The 18934-nt window shown below is 38.8% G+C and overlaps 1 protein-coding gene across 4 annotated transcripts in view; it reads left to right on the top strand.

Moving 5' to 3' along the window:
* JMJD1C (jumonji domain containing 1C) overlaps positions 1–9169 on the top strand; it is a 320851-nt gene extending 311682 nt beyond the window's left edge. For all 4 annotated transcript variants that reach the window (XM_032314095.1, XM_032314093.1, XM_032314092.1 and 1 more), the window contains 2 exons: positions 7787–7918; positions 8240–9169. In XM_032314095.1, the coding sequence (XP_032169986.1) occupies positions 7787–7918; positions 8240–8329 (222 nt within the window). In that variant the 3' untranslated portion in view covers positions 8330–9169. The remainder of the gene's footprint in view (positions 1–7786; positions 7919–8239) is intronic.
* Positions 9170–18934: the final 9765 nt, after the last annotated feature.

Genomic DNA, 18934 nt, shown 5'->3' with positions numbered 1-18934 from the left:
CTGCCTTGTTTGCTAACATAGCAATAGTGTGTCCAAAGAAAGATGATAATGTAATTTTTATAGCTATTGATCCACAAATTTTAAGAAGTAAAATAAACATATTATCTTTGTTTCTGTGGCTTGACTCTGTGAACCTGGAAAAAAGGCATAGAATAGATAATGGGCATGGAGGATTGGATTAAAAGCATACAGTGGATTTTGATAAATAGACTAGAGCTACCACACACCAGCTTAGCCCTCATAGTAGCAGAGTGTGCAGAGGAAATCCAAGAACCCCGAAAGCTAGTTACCCTCAGAGTTGGTTCCCCACCTCTTCTACCACATGATAGTTGAGATGTATCAGGTGTGTGTCCTTTTTTTTTTAAACCAAGGAATGTTTTCCACATTTTATATAACTATATATGCAATTATTGCTGTGTAGCATTGTCACATCATTATGTAATAGCACAAATATTCTTTAAGTGATCATATTTGCTTAGTTTTTAACATGTCAAGCTCAGGGTTAGATTTATCATTCTTAGATATCAAATAGCATTTATGACAGTAAAATACAGACATCATAATAAATATACCTGTTTCATGACAATAACTTCCTAGAGGAAAAAATGTGTTAATTATACTAAGTTTAATGCATTATTTATGTTAAATTGTTTTATTGTCCCTTGGTCTTACCTGATCATTTCAGAGATATTGTATCATTAATAATTCAAGTTCCCACATACCATTTTTTTGCCTTCTAGTCTCTTATCAGAAAAGAGCTAATCTGTATCAAAATGTAAAGCACCTCAATGGAGTAGCCTATTTAGGAGAATAGTACATTTTGTACTACTTTGTAAATAGAAAGAATTTTTTGATAATATAAGACAGGTTCCCTTGAAAATCCTTTTATATTTAACTTACCCAATATTTATTTTCTTAAAGTTAAACTGGACAGTGCAGTTTTTAAATTGAGGTATAATTTTAGCGTGCAGTTCTTTAAGTTTGGAGAACTGTATAGTTAGGTAACAACACAACAAAATACCAAACACTTAGATTACTCCTAAAAATTCCCTCCTGCCTTTTTTTAGTCATCTCTTATCTGACATTCCTACAACTACTTAGTTTTCCTCCTATAGTTCTGACTTTCAACATATAATACTTCTGAGATTCATCCATGTTTTTGTACATACCATTACTTGGATCCTTTTTTTTTTTTTAAATAAAGACTTTATTTATTTAACGGACAGAGAGAGATCACAAGTAGGTAGAGAGGCAGGCAGAGAGAGAGGAAGAAGCAGGTTCCTGGCTGAGCAGAGAGCCCGATGCAGGGCTCCATCCCAGGACCCTGAGATCATGACCTGAGCCGAAGGCAGAGGCTTAACCCACTGAGCCACCCAGGCACCCCTGGATCCTTTGTATTGCTGGGTAGTTGTTCATTATGCAAATGTAACAATTTCTTAACCCATTCACCAACTGAAGAACATTTGGGTGTTTTCCAGCTTGAGACAAATAAGTAAAGCCACCAAAAAATTTGCATATAGGTTTTTCTGTGAACATCGATTTTCATTTCATTTTGATAAACAATAAGTGATGGAATTTCCTGATCATAAAATAAATGTATGATTAACTTTGCAAGAAACTGTCAGGTGGTTATCCAAAGTGATTGTACCATTTTCTATTCCCCAAAGTAGTATATGTGAGTTCCATTTCCTCTGCTTATTGTCAGTTTTGTTTTTAAACATTTGAATAAGCGTGCATTGGTATCACATTGTAGGTTTAATTTAAGTCACTTTTTCTTAATAACTAAGTATGTCTAGCATCTTATCATGTATTTATTTGCCATCCATATATCTATGTTGGTAAATCTGTGTGTTCAAATATTTTATACATTTTTCCAGTTGTATTTTCTTTTTTCTGAGTTTCGAGTATTAACTACAATACTTTATAAGCCCTTTATCTAATATATACTTTGCAAATATATGCATAAATATATGCATTTTCCTAATCTGTGGCTTGTCCTTAAATTTTCTTAATGATATCTTCCAAAGAGAGGTATTTTAATTCTGATGAAGTTCAGGTGATCAGTTTTTTCTTTTATGTATCATACTTTTATTGTTGTATGTCCAAAATTGCTGCCTAGCCCAAGATAGTAAACATTTTCTCTTACATTTTCTTTTAAAAGCTTTATCGTGGTTAGTCTTAAATTTAGACCCAAAATCCATTTTTAGTTAATTTTTATACATTGTGCAAAGTATGTACCAAGGTTCAATTTTTGGGGGAGTATGGATAGTTTAGTTGTTTTATGCTGTCTCAATTTTTATTTTGAAATGTAAGGGGCCCCTGGGTGCCTCAGTGGGTTAACCCTCTGCCTTCAGCTCAGGGATCATGATCCCAGAGTCCTGGGATCGAGCCCCTCATCAGGCTCTCTGCTCAGCAGGGAGCCTGCTCCCCCTACCCCCCGCCTGCCTCTCTACCTGCTTGTGATCTCTGTCAAATAAATAAATAAAATCTTAAAAAAAGAAAGAAAGAAATGTAATAAAGTGATACAATTTTTAAGAATCTAAGTAGTACATATGGACATTGGGGAGGGTATGTGCTATGGTGAGTCCTGTGAAATGTGTAAACCTGATGATTTTAGAGACCTCTACCCCTGGGGCAAATAATACATTACATGTTAATTTTAAAAAAAGAATCTAAGTGGTACAATAGGCTTCACAGTAAAAATTCAGTCTCTTCCTCACCTTTGCCTCCAGTTGCCCTCCTGCAGAAGCCGTCAGTGTTTACCAGAGATTCCGTGCCATGTACATGTCTCTCTGCTGTTGCTTTTTTGTGGGTAGAGAGCCATGTTTTCTCAAAATAGTAGGCATAGCAATCATGTTAAAAAGTTTAGTTCACATCTGCTCAAAGCTTCACAAGGTCCTGAATGATCTGTATTTTTATCCTGTTCGAGTCTCACTGCCTTTCTTCATTACCTTTCTTCCTAGTTTCCCTCCTTCTGACTTCTCTTTGGCCACCTGGCCCTCTCTTTGGTTTTCACATACACCATGCAAGTTTCCTCCCCAGGGCCATTGTGCTTGCTAATCCTTTGGCCTGGAATTCTTTTTTCAGATCTCTATAAGAGATCTCTGATTGCTTCTTCACATTCTTTAAAGGTTTATTTGCTCATATGTCACCTTCCTCAGTGAGGTCTTCCTTAACACCCTAGTTTTAAAGTGCAAATTGCAAATTGTGTCTCCCAGTTCCCTGTCATCTTCCCTGCTTTATTCCCTATTTCAATCATCACCTTCTAATATTATTCATAATTTGTTTACCTTGTTTATTGTCTTTTAATCCCCACCTGGAATTTAAAGTTCATGAGGACAGAGTTTTATGGGTTTTTCATTGCTCTTTCCCATGTTTAGAATAATGCACTTAAATATTTGTAAGTCCTGACAGCCTGAAAATATGTTCTCATACACAACATATTTTTGCACAAATACAGATAAAAACAAAGTTACAACTTTACATAATTTATATGTATTGTGCTCTTTGTACAAACATGTAAATTTTGGCCTCTTCATGTGTTTTCTGGCCCCTTCAAAAAGTTTACTTAGGTTGGAATCTAACTTCCAGTTACGACTGTATACGTAAGTATATAGGAAGACGTGCTTTCTTTTGAGATATATAGAAATATCACTTAGATTCTAGAGAGCAAATTTCATTTCTAGAGTATAAAAGATGTTATACCTAAATACAGCATGTATAACCTAGATTGGCAAATTCTATTCTGAGCTCTGCTACTAACTTGCTGAGTGTTCCAAGACCACTCTGCTGCATATTTTGGCATAGAATTGCCAGCTATAAGCACAAAAATTTCTGTCTTTTCCTTATGTGGTGTGATAATGACAGCATGGTTATTTGTATTCTTTTGAAAGGGTGTTGTCCATGACTCAGAGTGATGATAATGTGGTTTTGAGAGAGAATTAAAAGGAAGTACGAACTCTATGTTCACAATATTAACTTGCATTTGAGATGTAATTATTTACAACTTACTTAGTCTTTAGAGGTCCTGAAAGCTTTTCATTGATGACTTCACTTCCAATAGACTATAGGTAGCCCTTAAAATAAACCCAAAGTCTAAGTAAGTGTTTCTCGTGTGTTGGCATACATCAGGATTTCCTAGAAGATTTGATAAAACAGATTGCTGGGCCCTACCCTCAGAACTTCTGATTCAATGGGTCTGCGGGAGCGACTTGAAATTTTACATTTCTAACAAGTCCCCAGGTGATGCTTACAATACTCTCTGAGGACCACACTTCAAAAACCATTAGATGGAAAGTCCTTACAAACACAAGGCATCTATCAAAAAATGGTTTTGACCAGATACGATACATTGTATTCTTTGGTTTGTCACCCGTGAGCACTTTGAGAAGCCACACTGAGGGAAAGTATCCTAGCCACAACCCTCCATATATTAAGAACAGTGGCAGGCTAATCTTCTCTTGGCAAACATGAGTGAATCTGTGGAACCCCAGTATATCACCAGATGGAGCAGGTGGACCCTGACCTCCAGGATTTACTTTGTCTTAACTCTAGTACCCTGATGTCCTCAGTGGCCTTCATTTTATTTGTTTATTTATTCATTCATTCATTCATTTTAAAGATTTTTATTTATTTGAGAGAGAGCGGGGAGAGGGGCAAAGGGAGAAGCAGACTCTCCACTGAGCAAGGAGCCCGATGTGGGACCTGATCCTAGGACCCTGGGATTATGACCTGAGCCGAAGGCAGATGCTTAACTGCCTGAACCACCCAGGTGGCACCCCAGTGGCCTTCATTTTAAACAGCAGCCTTTTTTTTTTTTTTTTTAAGCCACAAAATCTTTAGGATAAATTTGTCCTTAATTATTTATCTTAATTGATTATGCTTGGTCATCCATAGTTTATAATATTGCTAACTTGTGAGTTTTCTGCATTCATAATGCTAAAAGAACTTCCAGCAAAATCTTTCACTCTTAAATTCTCCAAAGTCAGTATGTATATGGCAAGAGTCACATTCTCTTAACACTACCTATTTATGATTACAGTTGATCCCACAGGCAAGTATGAATAAGAGTCTGTCAAAGAAGTGAAATGTAAATGAATCAAAGATAGCCAAAAAAAGGAATTAGTGGAATGGGAAGTTCAAATGGGTTCTACTTTTAAGACTGAACCCTGTCTCTTCAAACTGACCTGTAAGCCTTTAAGCAAAATATTATCGGGTTGAGGTCATTAGAAAGCATAATACCATTTTTAAGCACTAATAAAAGTCACAGTTCTGAAAGTGATTTACTTAAAACAACCATGAACTGGCAAAAACTGACAGAATCAACTTTTTTAGAACTCTGGAATCAAATCCAAATTAACATCAGTTGGGAGACTGTTCCGTGAAGAAAAGGGCAGCTGATTTGGGGCATTTAAGGAAATCTCTGACCACTGAGATAGCAGAACAGACTTCAGTGATCACACCCAACAAGGAACACAGCCTTTGCAAGAATAGTGTGGGAAAGTAACAAGAAATGGATGGCTACAGCCTTGTCCAATAATCAGCAGCAACAGTGAGGTAGAGAGAGAATCTGATTTCCAGTGACCACATTATAATGTTCCTGTGTCCAGCTTTCAGCAAAAAGGGATAATAATCAGCAGAAACTGTCCCTGAGGAAGCAAAGACACTGGACTTACTAGACATAGACTTTCTTCCAACTGTCTTAAATGTACTCAGAGAGTTAAAGGAAACTGGTGAAGAAAATCAGGAAGGTAACATATGAACAAAATTAGGATATCGATGAAGAGACAAATTATAAAACAGTAGAACTAGACATGCTCAAAGAAAGGTACATGCCAGAACTTTTGAAGGACTTAATCCCCACAGCATGTTCACAGAAGTGAAAGACATAACAAGACAGGACATTTGGAAACTATGCTGGTGTGACTGAGTTAATATAGGACCATAAAGCATCTGTTAGACAAGATGTTACAGAAGCTGGGCTCCTGTTGGCTTGCCATTTGTTGGCTGATTTTTCTTGGAACAGGCACTGAACTTCTTATCCATAGTTTCCTGCTCTGTGAAGTAGAGCATCTGTTCTAGAGACACATAGTGAAGATCCAGGGAGACTGTATATAGCAGCGCTGAAAATGTGAGACATCACTATGTTCATCCTGCAGAAGAACCAACATCATAATGATTAAAGCAAGAGAATGCGTATATATGCTATCAGGTGATCATTAGAGGGACAGCGCTTGACTTAAACTACATGCAGACTTGAGCAGCTAGCTGTTCAGGTAGATAGTATGCCCGAAGGAGGAATTTCAGTGCCTTTGGATTCCATCACTCTATTGTTAGATTTTTCTCACTGTTCTCTGTTCCCCACTTAACTGTCTTCTTCTCACACCTCCCAACTAAACCTAAAAATTAGGATTAGTGTTGGCATGGCTGTGTGACTCAGTTGGTTGAAAGTCCAACTCTTGATTTCAGCTCTGGTCCTGATCTCAGGGCCTTGTGTCAGGCTCCATGCTCAGTGTGGAGATTGCTTGTTCTTCTCCCTCTGCTTCTCCCTTTATCTTTCTCCCAAGCAAATAAAATCTTTTTTAAAAATTAGAATTAGTGTAAATGCTTTAGTTTTCAGTTATTTCTCCTTTCCTAGGAATTCTATGGTATCCATTCATACCACTAGAAGACAACCTAAAATGTCATAAAATCCAGATTGGATCAGCCCGGTCCTTCTGTGTGATTATTCTAAGTATTAATAGAAAACAATTCCAAGAAATAGTGAAGTACTGAGTCAATTTGTACATGGTGTACAAATAATAGATAAGACTGTTTGGGTTTTTTTTAAGATTTTTATTTATTTATTTGACATAGAGAGATCATAAGTAGGCTGAGAGGCAGGCAGAGGAGAGGGGGAAGCAGGCTCCCTGCTGAGCAGAGAGCCCAATGTGGGGCTTGATCCCAGGACCCTGGGCAGAAGCTTAACCCACTGAGCCACCCAGGCGCCCCAACAGATAAGACTGTTGACTGGCTTCTTCCGAAAACCATTTAGTCAGGGGAGGGATAACTATTAAAAACAGTTGTACTGATGCCAGGGGAGCCTGAAGGTATACTTTAGTATTTGAAAGAAAGGCACAATAAAATCCTAGGGTAATTCTAAAACTGTTGTGAGCAATAGATAGCTGAAACTAGAGTTTTCACCCCCATTCCTCACAAACTAAATTTCGTTTCTTTTGCTTTGATCTACATTCTGTTGTAAAAGTTAACAGGGAAGGGCGCCTGGATGGCTCACTCGGTTAAGCGTCCAACTCTTAATTTTGACTCAAGTCATGATCTCAGGGTCCTGGGATCAAGCCCCAAGTTGGGTTCCATGCTCTGTGGGGAGTCTCCCTAAGATTCTCTTCCTCCCTCTGCCCCTCCCCTCTCTCTCAAATAAATAAATAAATAAAAGTCTTAAAAGAAAAAAAGTTAACAGTGAAATGACCCAAATGCTGAAAGCCAAAGGAGCATCAACAAACATCAGATTGTTTGACTAAATGGTAAAGCAGATACCTTCCAGTTAGCTTTTTTGTTGTTGCTAAAGTAACACCAAAAAATCACCTTGACTAAACTGATAATTTAGGATCTGATTATCAGCCTCTCTGAAGGATTCCTGGAAAAGTTCTGTTCTTTTCATTATGTAAAAATATTTCATTTATAAAGTCCTGTTCTGCTTTGAAATGCATTTGATGTTTTGGGGAAAATAAGTTCTCTGATAGTGCTGCCTCCTAAAATTGAAATTTCACTGTTTTTGTTTTGGGGATAGGTACAGAATTTTCACAGCTGTATTCAGGTAACTGAAGACTTTGTGTCTCCAGAACATCTTGTACAGTCATTTCACTTAACACAGGAACTGAGACTTTTGAAGGAGGAAATCAATTATGATGATAAACTACAGGTAAGAGACGAACTTTCTAACGAGCTCCTGCTCTGCATGACTTTTCAATTCAGAAATAGGAAACCTGCAGAACTGCTTGGGTAATCACTGCCTAGTTTGTCATAATTGAATAACAACCACATGTTAACAATATGCATTTAATTGTATGATTTTTAGTGACCCTTATCCTGACTTGCGGTTTAACATTTTTAACTATGACATTTGTTTTTCTTGAATTTGGCTTTGTTTCATTAAGGGAAAAACATTTTTTTAATATAGCAATTTTCATTTGTTAGTTTTATCTCCAGCTGAAGTGATTAGAAATGCCAACATCTCTTTCAGGTTAAAAATATATTGTATCATGCAGTCAAGGAAATGGTGAGAGCTTTGAAGATACATGAAGATGAAGTAGAGGACATGGAAGAAAATTAGGTGTGGTCCAGTTTGATGTTTTTAGGCCATTGAACTGGAATTACTTACTCTCGAACGATGTTACGTATGCACATTGACTTAAGCTTCATAAGACCATCAGTGCCAAGAAATTCTCTTTTGTAGTAATTACTTGTTACTGATACCGCAGCAGTATAGCATATGTCACAGCCCCTGTGATTCAATGTTAGTTATGAAAACAAGCTAAATTTAAAAAGCAGCGCTTCCTAGCTGTTTTTGTATTATAGTGTATATGATGTTTGTGAAAATGCCAGATTTAAAATGATGTATTTATTTTTGAAAAAAAAAAAAAAACCACAAAATTCTATGCTATATTGTTGATCAAGTGTAAATGTGACCTTGTACAGTTTACTAAAATAACTGATATTTTTCACTACATTGAGACAGTTACTGTGAGAATAGGACACAAACACCAGCTATTGCCTGCATTTGGGAAATTGCTGAATCGCACAGCATTCATGTCATAATCAGAAAATTACTGCCAAATAATTGTAAAATTTGTAAAATATGAAGTATATAAAGTAGATACTAAATAAGGACACTTCAATATTTTGTTGAAGCTATTGACTGTACAATTAAACATTTTCAAAAGGTGTAATTTATTTAAAATTGTCTCATTTTGGTAAAATTTATGTGAACTTTTAAAGCTAAATATTAAACTTAATATGCTATGTAAATATATACATATATACATTTAATGATGTATTTTTTTAAAACATTGGCTTGCTTTTATTTGTTAAAAGTGCAAGTGTTACATATGGCTTTGTACATTAAAGTTGAAAGGGGTTTTACATTTTCCATTAAAAGGACTTTATCAGAAAATGGCTTGTTCCAGAGTTCTTCCTTCTAACCTACTACTGGGGATTCATTGTCGTAATGACTGCTTGCATTTTCTTATGATAACATTCTCTTCTGGAACATTTCTCCTTATAAGTTTCCAGCTTTTCTATAGATTTTATGAGCTATCATAAGTGTCTCAACTTACTTGTGCTGTGGACCAGCTAAAGAAAGGAATACAGGTAACTCCCATTTGTTATTTATGAACACTTTCTCATTGAAAGAAGAACCCATAAATGAATTAAAAAGCCATGATTATGAGCATATGTGATGTGTTTCAAGTAAGTGTTTTTCATAGCAGAGATAGCTGATAATACAGTTTTGTGGGTGGGAAGAAGTCCAGGAAAGCAGTGGTAGGGAAGAGGCTAACGTCAGCCAGCCTCAGTTGAATATGAGTCCTGCTTGGTAATTTGTTTTAATTTTGAAGTCTTGGTTGGTTTTAATAGCTGGTTCCCAGTTGGCCACTTTGAGGTTCACGTTGCCCTATCTGAATGCTCCCAGAAATAATGTAGTTCTCCACTGACACCTGCAGGATATTGAGGGGACAGCCTTTTATCTTCATCTGAAAGAACAGTTTAAAAGAAAAAGTAAGTAGCCCAAGTTGTGACCATGCAAGTTGCTTGGTTTTTATCCTGTTTTTTAGCTCCATGTGAACTATTTATTCTATCACCTTCCACTCAGGCAGGATTCAGCCAGGAATGTGAGCAGTTACATTTCACATTAATGCCCCATGTGGCATAAGAGTTAATGGGAGGGATGATGACTACTTGGGTAGAAAAACTGGGCTGAGGCACAGTTAAAATGATTATGTGAATCTTCTGTAAGTTTTTGACTTTTTAATGTTTTTCAAAACATGTTTCATTGCATAAATGGCACTTTTTGCTTAACACTTTCAAAAGTCCTATTTAATTTTGTGGTGACATTAATTTCAAGCCCAAGATAATAATTCTGGAGTATACTGCCTGCTCGTCCCCTAAAGTCTACCAAGAACCCAGAGGCTTACGCTGATTTTCTTCCAAATGGTTTTGCTTCTTTGGCTCTTGTTTGAGCCACCTTTTTCACCATACTACAAACCCTACAGAATAGCTAAACTAAGGCAGTGTGGCTTCTTTCAAAGGAGACTCATCTGATAAGAGTATTTGATTCTATGCGTGGTCTGAACTTCATGCTAGTGACTTAATTCATGGTGAGGCAGGTGGGATGAATGAACTATAATGCTTACTAAAGACATCTGACTTTGGGACGGCTGGCAGTTGTGTTACTTATCATACTGCTGATCAGTTGCTCCCTGATGCAGCAATTCCTCTGACCATTTACCTTGTTCCCTCCATCCTTTTGCTTGACTCAGATGCTTCTCATATATGAAACCATCTGAGCATGTCTGTTTCCTCCTGATGGTGATAGAGAGTAAGTAATAAATGTGTAGCATAATCTGAAAAGCTGCAGGGAGACTTAATATAGGGAAACTTGTGCTGAATATTTAGGGCCCTCCCCTTTTAGTGTAATTTTAGACCTGAATATGAATTCCTTTTCCTGACCGAGGAATTACATGAGTCCAAATCCATTTCTCTTTTGCCAACACATTCTGAGACTACAACACCCATAAAATGTCTAGTTTCTTGTTACTTCCCTTTGGTAGGTGGAATGTGGGTTTAATGATATCTCTGTAAGATTAGTGAGCTTCAGAAGAAAAATATGCTCTCCTACTTTTACTTTGCTTATTCTGTGTGTGAACACATACCAAAGATACAGAAACATAAATTTAACATGTTCTTTCTCTAGATGCCAGCCTATCAAAGATATTCTGCCAGACTAGACCAGAAATGTTGACCACAGAAGAGGGGGGGGGGGAACCGATTCAGTTACCATTCTACAACTACACTATGCACTATGAACTGGGGTATAGCAGGTGGCCAAGATTCAGGCTCAAGTTACGACATACCTGGTTACACAGTAATCTCAATAGTGACACCTTGAAACTATATGAAAGATACAGGAACTAAGTATTTTGGCTTTCATAGTAATCAACCTGGTTCTTTTAATGAAAGCAAAGTGACTTTCAAACAAAAATGAAATGTAGGCAAGCTCCAGGCCACTGGCTGCATACAAAGAGATTCCCTTTCCTGACTCGGAAGATTTTCACAGCTGACTTAAGCTGTTCACGGCAGTTCTCTGTAAATAAGCCAACCAGCTGCAGTTAAGACTGGAGGATTGCCTGTCTTTTCTGTGTCTTGTCTTTGAAAAAGATCTCAGCCCTGGGGTCAGTGGAGGGGCAAATCAAGAATGGTGTGTTGTATGTGAGGGTGACAGCTGACTCCATTTTGGGAGGAGGCACATTCTGAGGACAAATGAGTCCCAACAATGCTGTCCTGGCCCCTAGTCTTGGACCCTCGATTTGACAGATGCTGAAAAATTTGGAGAGCTGGGTCAGTGAACAAATCAAATGAAGAAGCACAAGTTAAGATGGGCACGGACTCCAAGGGGACCAGTATAGTCCTCTGCTAATCTAGTGAGGATGATAGCTGCTTCACAGGTTCTATCAAGCTCTATTAATACAGGAATGAGGAAAAAGGACAAGATTAATACGAGCATTTTTGTTCGCAAACTTTTTTCCAGATGTAAATACTAAAGGTCACCCTATAACTAAGTCTCGGGAAAGGAGATTGAACCCCTTGAATTCCATTATACTCAGTCCCTAAAAATCACTGTACTGTGTGCTGAGTCCAGTAAAAACACCACAGGACTTAAAAGGGGAGAAAGGGAGGATTTGGGCATAACATTGAAAAACTTTATCAGTAATACATTTGAGACTATAATGTCTTACATATGTTACATGTTTAAGTAGATTAACAATATAAAATAAATATGGTATATTATCTTTAAAGATTTTTATTTATTTGTTTGACAGAGATCACAAGCAGACAAGAGAGGCAGGCAGGGAGAGAGAGGGAAGCAGGCTCCCTGCTGAGCAGAGAGCCCGATGCGGGGCTCCATCCCAGAACTCTGGGATCATGACCTGAGCCGAAGGCAGAGTCTTTAACCCACTGGGCCACCCAGGCGCCCCAATATGGCATGTTATTTTGAAGAAAACCAGAAATTTGCTTTGGAAATGGGCATCAGAATGCTTGCTGCTTGTGACAAACACTGTGAAGTGGCCAAAATAGGGTTCTGTGAGATCAGAAGTAAAATGTTAACACCAGATGCGGATGGATGGGTGGGACTCAATGTCATCATGAAGGTTTAGGTGGTGCAGTTTTCTGCACTCACTTAAGTTTTTCTTGAAGACAAAATTGCCCCTTAAGCAAACAAAATGCACGTCATGCTCAGATTGTTTCCTATAAATTTATGTTTATAGGGACAAATTTGCATTTTCAAAACAATACTTACCTCTGAACTGACTGTACAACAAAAGATTTTTCAAACCAAAGCTTTGAGCCAATGAAGCCCTAGGGTTTCAGGAACAAATTCTAGTAATTTAAAAATTTGATATATCTGTTGAATTGTTTAGGCCCATGACTTGATGCATCATCTCATGTTCCCTCCCAGAGAAGAAACATGGCTGTTGAGCCCAGTGACTAATGTTATGTGTTCTAAAAGAAATGTATAAGCTCTAGAAATCATGGGAATTTGCTGTTCATTCCTTGTTGATGGAACTTTTGAGGAAGTACATAGGACATACTGGCTTTTGCTGAGTTAGGAGTCCACATTTGGTTCTAAGTATTCCATTCACATCTTCCCAACCAATAGCAGTTTTCTTGAATTTTTCAAATTTCTTGAATTTCCAGCATTGATTCTTCATCTTCCTGGTGTTCAACACATTTTCTGTGGTGCTCAGTGAGCTCAGTGTCAACTGAAGAGGGAGAAGGGTTTATTTAAAAGGGAGAAAGGGGCGCCTGGGTGGCTCAGTGGGTTAAGCATCTGCCTTCGGCTGTCACAATCCCAGGGTCATGGGATTGAGCCCCAGGTACTATAAAAAAGAAAAAAATATGGGGCACCTGGGTGGCTCAGTGGGTTTAAGCCTCTGCTTCGGCTCAGGTCATGGTCCTAGGGCCCTGGGATCAAGCCCCGCATCAGGCTCTGCTCAGCGGGGACCCTGCTTCCCCCTCTCTGCCTGCTTGTGATCTCTCTCTCTCTCTGTCAAATTAATAAAATCTCTTTAAAAAATTTTAAAATAAATAAAAATAAAAGGTAGATAGGGATGACCACTAATTGAATGAAGCTCAAACCATTTTTGATTGTTAAAAACCTCAGCAGTCTCGAAAATTACTTCTTTTTCCTGGATTTCTCAAGATATGTACCAAGTATCATGTACTTCATACCAAGTATGAAGAACTGGGGGTAAATGGGGGTGCTTGTAGTCTCCCTACCTAGAGGTGACCACTGTTAGTAGTTTACTTACCACAAATCTTTCCTATGTGTTTTTTTCACTTCACAAAACAGCGATCATGTATTATATAAAAACTGGTATGCTGTTTGGTTCCCCCCCCCAACTACTACTGTGCCATCCTACCTTTTAAACTAATATTTCTAGTAGCTTTATAAACACATAAATAGATTGGCCACCATGGAAAGACAATGAAAAATACCATTTAAAAATAGCCAAAGATAGTTAAAATTAGCAAGTCAGGAAATAACAGATGTTGGCGAGGATACAGAGAAAGGGGAACCCTCCTACACTGTTGGTGAGAATGCAAGCTGGTGCAGCCACTCTAGAAAACAGTATGGAGGTTCCTCAAAAAGTTGAAAATCGAGCTACCCTACATTGCACTGCTGGGTAGTTACCCAAAAGATACAAATGTAGTCATCCGAAGGGGCACGTGCACCCAATGTTTATAGCAGCAGTGTCCACAATAGCCAAACTATGGAAAGAGCCTAGATGTCCATCATCAGATAAATGGATAAAGAAGATGTGGGGTGGTTGGGTGTGTGTGTGTGTGTGTGTATCAAACAATGGAATATTATTCGACCATCAAAAAGATTAAATCTTGCCATTTGCAACAATGTGGATAAGCGAAATAATCAAGAGAAAGACAATTACCATATGATCTCACTGATAGGAGGAATTTGAGAAACAAGACAGAGGATCAGGGATGCCTGGATGGCTCAGTTGGTTAAGCGACTGCCTTCTGCTCAGGTCATGATCCTAGAGTACTGGGATCGAGTTCTGCGTCGGGCTCTCTGCTCAGTGGGGAGTCTGCTTCTCCCTCTGACTCTCCCCTTCTCATGCTCTCTCTCTCTCTCAAATAAATAAATAAAATCTTAAAAAAAAAAAAAAAAGACAGAGGCTCATAGGGGAAGAGAGGGAAAAATGAAACAAGATGAAACCAGGGAGGTGAGACAAACCATAAGAGACTCTTAATCTCAGGAAACAAACAGTTGCTAGAGGGGATGAGGTGGCTGGGTGATGGACATTGGGGAGGGTATGTGCTATGGAGAACACTGTGAATTGTGTAAGACTGATGAATCACAGACCTGTATCCCTGAAACAAATAATACATTATATGTTAATTAAAAATAATAAAAACAGAACGAAAAAAATTAAAATAGCCAAAGATAGGGGTGCCTGACTCGCTCAGTCATTAGAGCATACAACTCTCGATCTTGAGGTCATGAGTTTGAGCCCCACATTGGGTGTAGAGATTACTTTTAAGAAATTTTTAAAAATATTTTTTATTTATTTGACAGAGAGAGAGAGATAGCACAAGTACGTAAAAAGGCAGGCGGAGAGAGAGGGAAAAGCAGGCTCCCTGCTGAGCAGAGCGCCCAGTGTGGGGATCCCAGGACCTTGAGATCATGACCTGAGCAGAAGGCAGAGGCTTAACCCACTGAGCTACCAGGTGCCCCTTAAGAAATGTTCTAAAGTAATTTAAAATAAAACAAAAATAGCCTAAGTCCAAATCTCGGTCTTGAATTGTGAGCCTATTCATTATGTTGGCAGTTTTCCAATAAATGAGCCTACATTTTAAAAATTCAACAAATACCTCAAGTATCCTATTCAATCAACATTTTTAATAAGTTTATAAAATTTTAATTCCTCTATAGTTAACATCCAGTATTCTGTTAGTTTCAGGCATACCCTGGAGCAATTACACAATTCTGTACTCGGTGCTTATCATGAGAAGGGTATTCTTCTTCCCCGTCACCTATTGCTCGCATCCTCCCGCCCACCTCCCCTCTGGTAACCATCAATTTGTTCTCTACAGTTAAGAGTCTGTTTTTTGGTTTGTCTCTTTTTTCTTTGTTCATTTGTTTTCTTAAATTCCATATTAGTGAAATCGTATGGTAATTCTCTTTCTCGGACATATTTTACTTAGCATTATACTTTATAGATCTATCCGTGTTGTTGCAAATGGCAAGATTTAGTTCCTTTTTATGGCCGAATAATATTCCACTATATATTTCTACCACATCTTATCCAATCATCTATCAATGCAACTTAGGCTACTTCCATAATTTGGCTATTATAAATAATGCTGCAATAAACATACCCAGTGCATATATCTTTACAAAGTAGTGTTTTTGTACTTTGGGGGTAAATATCTAGTCCTAGAAGTACTGGATCATAGGGTAGTCCTATTTATAACTTTTTGAGGAAGCTCCATACTGTTTTCCACATTGGCTACACCAGTTTGCATTCCTACCAACAGTACAAGAAGATTCCTTTTTCTCCACATCTTCATCAACAATTGTTGTTTCTTGTGTTTATTTTAACCATTCTTTGCAATATGATGTGAAGTGATATTCCTGTGTCAGCCATCTTCTGTCTTCTTTGGAGACACATCTGTTCATGTCTTTTGCCCCCCCCCTTTTTTTTTAGGATTTTATTTATTTGACAGATCACAAGTAGGCAGGGGGTGGGAGGTGGGGAAGCAGGCTCCCTGATGAGCAGAGAGCCTGATGCGGGGCTTGATCCCAGGACCCTGACATCATGAACTGAGCCAAAGGCAGAGGCTTAGCCCACTGAGCCACCCAGGCACCCTTTTGCCCATTTTTTAATTGGATTACTCGTTTTTCTGGTGTTGAGTTGTATAAGTTCTTTATAGATTTTGGATACTACTCCTTTTTATCAAGTATGTCATTTGCAAATTTCTTCTCCCATTCAGTAGGTTGTCTTAGTTTTGTTGGTTTTTCCTTTGCTATGCAGAAGCTTTTTATTTTGTTGGTAGTTGCAATAGTTCATTTTTGCTTTTGTTCCCCTTGCCTCAGGAGACATACCTAGAAAAATGTTATTAGAGCCAGTGAAAGAGAATTTACTGCCTGTGCTCTCTTCTAAGATTTTTATGGTTTCAGGTGTCACATTTAGGTCTTTAGTCCATTTGGAGTTTATTTTTGTGTATGGTATAAGCAAGTGGCCCAGTTTCATTCTTCATTGTCAAGGATTCATTGACCATATAATTCTGGGTTTATTTCTGTTACATTAATCTATGCATTTGTTTTTGTGCCAGTACCATACTGATTACTACAGCTTTGTAGTATTTCCTGAACTCTGAACTGTGATATCTCCAGCTTTGTTCCTCTTTGTCAAGATTGCTTTGGCTATTCGGGGTCTTTTGTGGTCCCCTGTGCGTTTCAGGATTAATTGCTCTAGCTCTGTGGAAAATGGTGTTAGCATTTTAATAGGGATTGCATTGAATCTGTAGATTGCTTTGGGTAGTACGGACATTTTAACAGTAGTTGTTCTTCCAGTCCATGAGCATGGAATATTTTTCCATTTGTTTGAGTCATCTCAGTTTCTTTCATCGGTGTTTTATAGTTTTCAGAGTATAAGTCTTTCACCTTCTTGGCTAAGCATCTTCCTAGGTATTTTATTACTTTTGGTAATATTGTAAATGGGATTATTTTCTTAACTTCTTTTTCTGCTACTTCATTAGTAGTGTATGGAAATTTTTGTATATCAGCTTTGTATCTTGAGACTTTATGAACTCATTTATTAGTTCTGATAGCTTTGGGGGGAGTCTTTAGGATTTTCTGTATAGAATATCATGTCATCTGCAAACAGTGAAAGTGTTACTTCTCCCTTATTGATTTAGATGCCTTTTATTCCTTTTTCTTTCCTGATTGCTGTGGCTAGGACTTCCAGTACTAGGTTGAATAAAAGGGAGTGAACAGGCTTGTTGCCTTGCACCTGGCCTTAGGGGAAAAGCTCTCCATTTTTCACCATTAAGTATGATGTTGTTAGCTGTGGGTTTTCATAAATGGCCTTTATTATGTTGGGGAATATTCCCTCTAAACCTACTTTGTTAAGGGCTTTTTTAAACCATGAATGGATGCTGTACTTTATCAGATGCTTTTTCTGCATCTATTGAAATGATCACATGGTTTTGATCTTTTCTCTTGTTGATGAGCTGTGTCACGTTGATTGATGTGTGAATATTGAACCCACCTACATCCCTGGAAATGAATTCCACTTGATCATGGTGAATGACTTTTTTTTAAAAAGATTTATTTGAGAGAGAAAGATTTATTTGAGAGAGAAGGCAGGGGCAGGATGAACAGCGGTAGCAAGCTGTGCACAGGTGTGCTTTGGGAGGGGACCTGGAGTGGAGGCCTGCCTGGAGGGGGCATGTCCAAAGGGGCATATGGGGGTGGAGCCTGCTGTTAGCAAGTTAGGTAGTGAGTGTTGGCACAGCACTGGCTCCTGCAGGTGTCTGGGCTGGTGGCGGGGGAGGGAAATGGCACCCACTAGGTTCTTGGTTCTGGGAGGAGTCTTTCAGTCCCTGCCCCTCCAGCATGCACTCTGGAGATTGGTAAACAAATCCTCCTACGTGCCCCAGTGCCCCAGAGGTTTTCAAATCGCTGCTTCTATGCAGTCTCTGCAGGGCTGTTTGGAGTGCTCTCCAAGTGGGGACTTAGTTTTCTCTTGCCTTCCTGGTTCTCCCAGAGCTGAGCCGACTGATTCTCAAAGTTGCAGGTTTAGGCCCTGCAGACTAAGAACTCACAAAATTATGGCCCTCTGGTTTTCAAAGCCAAACATTTTGGGAATTTGTCTTCCCTGTGCGGGTTCCAATGCCTGGGGGTGCTTGTTGTGAGGGTCTGTTTCTCTCCTCTTTACACACCGAGTGCCCTCCCTACCGTGGACAATCGCACAGGTCCCCTTACACTGGACCACATCACGCCACCCTTCCTACCCTCTTCTCTACCTTGAGCTGTGAAGTCTGTTCTGCCCGTCTTCGGGTTGTTTTCTGGACTATTTACACTGCCGTGTTACCTCGTTGTACCTGTGGGACAAGGTGTGCTTAGGGTCCTCCTACTTCACCATCTTCCCCAGAAATCTCAATCAACTTTTAGAGTGCAGAACAAAGGTCCTTCTAGAGCTTACAGTATTCGAAGTGTTGGGTATTTTAGGGACACCTGGGTGGCTTAGTCGGTTAAGCGGCTGCTTTCAACTCAGGTCATGATCCCAGGGTCCTGAGCTTGAGCCCAGCATCAGGCTCTCTGCTCAGCAGGAAGCTTGCCTCTCTCTCTGCCTGCTGCTCCTCCTGCTTGTGCTCTCTGACAGATAAATAAAACTTTAAAAAGTGTTGGGTATTTTTAAAAGATTTTATTTATTTATTTGACAGAGAGAGAGAGATCACAAGTAGACAGAGAGACAGGCAGAGAGAGGGGGGAAGCAGGCTCCCCGCTGAGCAGAAAGCCCCATGCGGGACTCGATCCCAGGACCCTGAGATCATGGCCGGAGCCGAAGGCAGAGGCTTAACCTACTGAGCCACCCAGGCATCCCAGTGTTGGGTATTTAAATAAATGAAAACT

The sequence above is a fragment of the Mustela erminea genome, chromosome 14 (assembly GCF_009829155.1).
Source record: "Mustela erminea isolate mMusErm1 chromosome 14, mMusErm1.Pri, whole genome shotgun sequence".
Classification (NCBI taxonomy): domain Eukaryota; kingdom Metazoa; phylum Chordata; class Mammalia; order Carnivora; family Mustelidae; genus Mustela; species Mustela erminea.
This window is presented reverse-complemented; position numbering and strand designations above follow the sequence as displayed.